Source organism: Heterodontus francisci, chromosome 10 (assembly GCF_036365525.1).
Source record: "Heterodontus francisci isolate sHetFra1 chromosome 10, sHetFra1.hap1, whole genome shotgun sequence".
Classification (NCBI taxonomy): domain Eukaryota; kingdom Metazoa; phylum Chordata; class Chondrichthyes; order Heterodontiformes; family Heterodontidae; genus Heterodontus; species Heterodontus francisci.
The window spans coordinates 118795566-118801704 of record NC_090380.1 but is presented as its reverse complement, the minus strand read 5'-3'; the positions used below and the strand labels follow the sequence as shown (position 1 = coordinate 118801704).

General features: G+C 48.8%; 1 protein-coding gene across 4 annotated transcripts in view; it reads left to right on the top strand.

Annotated features, from left to right (window-relative positions):
- The first annotated feature begins 4910 nt into the window (after window positions 1-4910).
- Window positions 4911-6139, top strand: part of gbe1b (glucan (1,4-alpha-), branching enzyme 1b) — a 666883-nt gene continuing 665654 nt past the window's right edge. For all 4 annotated transcript variants that reach the window (XM_068041301.1, XM_068041300.1, XM_068041299.1 and 1 more), the window contains exon 1: window positions 4911-5140. In XM_068041301.1, coding sequence (XP_067897402.1) covers window positions 5049-5140 — 92 coding nt within the window. In that variant the 5' untranslated portion in view covers window positions 4911-5048. The remainder of the gene's footprint in view (window positions 5141-6139) is intronic.

The following is a 6139-nucleotide window of genomic DNA, read 5'->3' as shown; positions in this document are numbered from 1 at the left end:
TTGTAAAAGCTGGGATCATTCTCCCTGGGGCAGAGGAGATTGAGGGGAGATTTGATGGAGGTGTACAAGATTATGACAGGATTAGATAAATGAGACAAGGAAAACTGTTCCCTTTAACTGATGGTACAAGGACTAGGGGACAAGAGGGTTTGAAGCTCGGCCTCTGATTTTTACACAGCAAGTGGTAATGGAACTTGGGTGGTGGAAGTGGAGGCGATCACTGATTTCAAAAGAAAATTGGATGGGCACTTGAAGGAAATAAACTTGCAGGGCTACAGGGATTGAGTGGGGGAGTGGGACTGCCTAGATTGCTCCGCGTAGAACTGGCATGGACTCGATGGCTGAATGGCCTCCTTCTGTGCCGTAAATGACTCTATGACTCTCTGACTCTAATGCCTCAATGAGGTCTTACAAAAGTTTTAATTGGCTCATCATTTCTTTTTTGGCAATTGGAAGCTGAAGAAGAAAATGTGGCTGAGAGAAGATTTGCAAGCTGATTGAGCTGGCTGTAAGTTGCAAGCTGTTCATCCACAATTGCCCAGCAATCTGCCTGTTATTTTTCAGCCCTCACCACTGCTCTGGGAAAATATCACCCCTTCACTTATTCCTTCTCTTGCCCATCCTCCTGCCTAGTGTCCACTCTATCTGTTCTGTGATGCTCTCCGAGGTTTCTCTTTGTCGATAATAAGTGCTCTAGAACTGCAAGTTGTTGTTGCCTAATGAGCACACATCCCTTTCACAGGGAAGCTGTGAAGACATTGTCAGGTGTTCTAATTGTCCCTTGGTATTTCATTGTGCTCCTGGTGTCTAGTGTGGTTTAACACAGCCTCGCCCCAGAAATAATACAAAACATCTGACCTTAAGATTCAGTGACATCTGCAGTCAGACTCTGCTTGAGTATATCTAGAATTTCCAGTTTCACTCTGACCCTGCCCGCTACCTCCGGGGATTCACAGTAACTATATGAAGGTCAAGTTAGAACAAACAATTCAATAAAATACACAGCCTCTTGTCTCTTTGGAATTGCAACCAGTTTTTGTCATTTTATTCCCCTGCATGGTTGGTTCTATTCTGTCAAAAGCAAAATACTGTGGATGCTGAAAATCCGAAATAAAATTAGAAAATGCTGGAAATATTCAGCAGGTCTGGGAGAAACTGTGGACAGTGAATTAGAGTTAACGTTTCAGGTTGATGACCTTTAATCAGAACTAAGAAAAGTTAGAAAAGCAATAGATTTTAAGCAAGTGAAAGGGGAGGACTACATCCCACACTGAAGAGTTTCTGCAGAGTTTCATCGACAGGTTTGCAGCTAACTGCAATGAATTTGGCCTAACCATCAGTCTCAAGAAAACGAACATCATGGGACAGGACATCAGAAATGCTCCATCCATCAATATCGGCAACCACTCTCTGGAAGTGGTTCAAGAGTTCACCTACCTAGGCTCAACTATCACCAGTAACCTGTCTCTCGATGCAGAAATCAACAAGCGCATGGGAAAGGCTTCCTCTGCTATGTCCAGACTGGCCAAGAGAGTGTGGGAAAATGGCGCACTGACACGGAACACAAAAGTCCGAGTGTATCAAGCCTGTGTCCTCAGTACCTTGCTCTACGGCAGCGAGGCCTGGACAACGTATGTCAGTCAAGAGCGACGTCTCAATTCATTCCATCTTCGCTGCCTCCAGAGAATCCTTGGCATCAGGTGGCAGGACCGTATCTCCAACAAAGGAGCCCTCGAGGTGGCCAACATCCCCAGCATATACACCCTACTGAGTCAGCGGCGCCTGAGATGGCTTGGCCATGTGAGCCGCATGGAAGATGGCAGGATCCCCAAGGACACATTGTACAGCAAGCTCGTCACTGGTATCAGACCCACCAGCCGTCCATGTCTCCGCTTTAAAGACGTCTGCAAACGCGACATGAAGTCCTGTGACACTGATCACAAGTCGTGGGAGTCAGTTGCCAGAGATTGCCAGAGCTGGCGGGCCGCCATAAAGGCGGGGCTAAAGTGTGGCGAGTTGAAGAGACTTAGCAGTTGGCAGGAAAAAAGACAGAAGCGCAAAGGGAAGAGTCAACTGTGTAACAGCCCCGACAACCAATTTTATCTGCAGCACCTGTGGAAGAGTCCGTGACTCTAGAATTGGCCTTTATAGCCACTCCTTCACAAACCACTGACAACCTCCAGGTGCTCACCCATTGTCTCTCAAGACAAGGAGGCCAAAGTAAGAAGAAGAAAGGGGAGGGTGGAAAAAGAACAAAAAGGAAGGTCTGTGATAAGGTGGATGCAAGATAGGAGAGATTAAATGACGAAAGAGTTGCTGGTGCAAGGCCAAAGGGAATGGTAATGGGACAAGTAAAGAAACAGAAGACGTTTCTAGAGGAGTTGTGAAGGGCAGAATGATGAAAGGCTGCTGTCCGAAAGCAAAAATGAGAAAAACTAAAGTAAAACCAAAAGCTGCAAAAAAACGCAATCAAAATGGGGACAGAGATTATCGTCTTAACTTGTTGAACTCGATGTTGAGTCCAGATGGCTGTAAAATGTCTAATCGAAGGAAGAGGTGCTGCTCCTCAAGCTTATGTTGAGCTTCACTGGAACACTCCAGGAGGCTGAGGACAGAGAGGTCAGTTTCTCCACCATGGTCTCATTCTTTCATGATCTCAGGATGTCCCAAAACACTGTACTGCTAATGAAGTACTGTTCAACTGTCGTCACTGATGTTTTGTTGTGACTGCAGAACCAATTTATACACAGTCAGCTCTGTCAAACAGCAATGTGATAATGATGAGATAATATATTTTAGTAATGTTGGTTGAGGGATAAATCTTGGCCAGGATAGCAGGGAGAGGAACATAAAACAGGAGTAGGCCATTCATCTCTGTGAGCCTGTTCTATCATTCACACTTACCATGATTTATCTGTATCCTAACTTTATCCACCTGTGTTGGCTTCATATCCTTTCAACCCTTGGCTAGCACAAATCCATCAATTTCAGATTTAAAATGATTGAACTAGTGTTTCCTGCTTTTTGTGGGAGAGAGTTCCACATTTCTACCCCCATTTGTGTGAAGAAGTGTTTCCTAACTTCTTTTCTGAATAGCCTAGCTCTGATTTTAAAGCTATATCTCCTTGTCCTAGACTCCCCTACCAGTGGAAAACATTTCTCTATTTACCCCATCTGTTCCTTCAAAAATCTTACACCTCAATCAAATCACCCCTTAACCTTCGATATTCCAGGAAATATGAGCCTGGTTTATTTAATCTCTCCTTATGATCTAACAAATAGCAGGAGTGGTTGTTGATGCCAGGACACTGTTTAAGAAGCAGTGACACTCTGAAATGAGAAGGTGCAGGGTTGCTATTCTGAACTTATCTTGTGATCAAATGGAAACACCTGTTAGCCTGTGTGGATGGCTGCAGTAGGAAGGTCATTCCCCTTGACATTTGATTCATTTTTTGAGCAGCGTGAAATTAAAAATGAGCTATGTAATTAATTTTCTTTCCAGGGATTGAACCCTCTCACCCCAGGCCCCTTCCCTCGCATCCACTGTCAATACGCTTCTGAAGGTGCCGTGAACATAACTTGCACTCAATTGCCCTCCTCCATCGGCAGACACGTGGCAGTACTTCTTCACTGAACACTCTAGACTATGAAATGGAGAGGTGTTTGGCGTTTACCCCGCCTCCCCTCCTCTCCAGTTGCTGCCTCCCCCTCCTGTTTCACACTCCTTCCCATTCTAGCCCTTCCTTTGTTGCTGTTCACTCCCCTTGCTTTCCCCCTGCTCCCCAGCCCCTCCAATACCCTCAGGTCCCTCAAATCCCGACCTATTCCACCCTCTATGTATGCTCTCCCTTTCTTATCCCCATCCCATCCCTGACTCTCCTCTCGAGCTCCTGCCTTGAGCTGCCTATAGCTCCTCCTCCCTATTCCTGGGTACTCTCTCCCACCAGACTGCCCAAATCCTCCCCTCCCTAGCACCTCCTGCTGGTTCAGACCCTACCCTCCTCTCCCATACGGATACTCATTCGCCTTTCCAACCACTTCCCTTCCCACCCCTCAGCCCCTCCCCCACTGTCTCGTCGCTTCCCCATCCTCCGGTATCCTGCCCTTGCTCACTAACTCCTCCCCAACCCCGTTCAGCTCACTAACTCCTTCCCCTCCTTCTAGCCTCCTCCCCCTTTCTCCATTCCCCTCCAGCCCCTCCTCCTCCAGACAATCTCTTCCTCCTCTAGCCCCTCCCCTGCATCACCTCTAGCCCTTCTCCCTCTAGCTCCTCCCCCTCCATTCCCCCTAGCCCCACCCAATCCCTCTCGAGCCCCTCCCCCTACATCCCCCTCTAGTCCCTCTCCCTCCCTCTCCCTCTCTAGTCCCTCCCCCTCCCTCTCCCTCCCTCTCCCTCTCTAGTCCCTCCCCCTCCCCTCGAGCTTAAAGCCTGGCTACCTGACCGGAACCCCCCTGCGAACATGTGTCGTGTTCGGGATCGGGTTGGGTTGGGCTGGATACTGCTTCCGAGAAGTCACTATCCTCTCTAGCCCAGGATTACCCACAACTCCAGCTGCTGGATTAGCCTGCTGCCGGAACAGATGAAGGAGATTTGGGTCAGGTTGGGTTGGGTTGGGTCGGGTCAGGCTTTACTCGAGCTGCTCCCCCTCCAGCCCCCTCTGGACCCTCCACCTGTAGCCGTGCCCACTTGCCCTCCTTTCCCTTGGGACACTCCTCCTCCCTCCACCCCCCTCTAGTCCCTCCCCCTCCATCCTTCCCCTCTAGCCCCTCCCCCTCTAGTCCCCCACTAGCCCCTCCCCCTCTAGTCCCCCACTAGCCCCTCCTGCTATCCTCTCTGGCCCCTCCCACGATCCTCTCTGGCCCCTCCCACTACCCCATGGCTCCTCCCACGATCCCCTGTGGCCCCTCCCACTACCCCCCCTCGACCCTCCACCTCGCCCTCCATCCTCATTCTGCTCCTTCTCTCCAGCGAGCGGTTGCTCAGTCTTCCTTGCTGCTGCCTGCCTTGTTCGATTGTTCGGGCATCGCTGAGCCGGTCTGTTGCTAAGATGGCGGCGGGGTTGCCAGCGGAGGCCCAGCTGGACGGGCTGCTCCGGCTCGACCCCTACCTGGAGCAGCACGGCGATGACCTGCGGCGGAGGTAGGAGAGGCCCGGCTCCGGGCTGCCCGTTAGTGACTGCGCTTTAACCCGCTCCCTGCTGGAGGACAGGCCAGGGCAGTAAAACTCTAACTGAACCCCGAACTAACTACACTGCTAACTAACTAAACCCCTAACTGACTAAACCCCTAACTGACTAAACCCCTAACTGACTAAACCCCTAACTAACTAAACCCCTAACTGACTAAACCCCTAACTGACTTTAAATCTCTCTGTTCTCAAAAGTGATCAATCCTGCAATATTAACTTGTCTTTTCTATCTTGATCTGTTTTATATTTCCAGCACTTTCTGCTCTGCACTGCTGTAACAGTCAATTTTGAAAGTGCTTGCTCTCTGAGTTGAGACCTGCAGCCTGTGTACTTTTGCCCTTGGATGCTGCCTTTGCTCATGTGTCTGACAGCCTGTCACCGGAAAACTTGCCAAGTTAAAGGGCAACTTGGTTTAGCTGCTCTTCTCTTTATGTCCACTCCTATTTTCTCAAGGAAATGGTCTGTCCACTTTCAGATCAATCCTGCTTTATACAAGTCCAGTGAAAATTTCCCAGAGGGAAACTGGACACCAAAAGTTTATTTTAAAATCTTCAAGCTGAGAAAGATCATACTCCCTGCCTCTATTATACTCCTGTCCAATTACTGTACTTTTCCCAGCTGGGCCCCCCAACCTTCTGAAACACTTTCCGCACCATGTCCGAAACTGGTCAAGGGTTGGGATCTAATGTTTACTTTGTTACTGATAGTAGCTCTCTGAAAACGGTAAATGTAATTCATTGGTATCAGAAGTTAGAGAAGCTAACATGGACAAAAATGACTTACTGAAAAAGAAAAATAAGGCATTTTGAGCTGAGTTTATCATCGTACTCAACCTGGGCAAATATTGGACTTCTTGGTTCGGTAACAGGTGATTGTCAGCCCTCCTGCCAAGGCTGTTCTGAAACCAGTCATGGCAGTGAATGTGACAGGGCATGGGGCAGGAGATGTGAC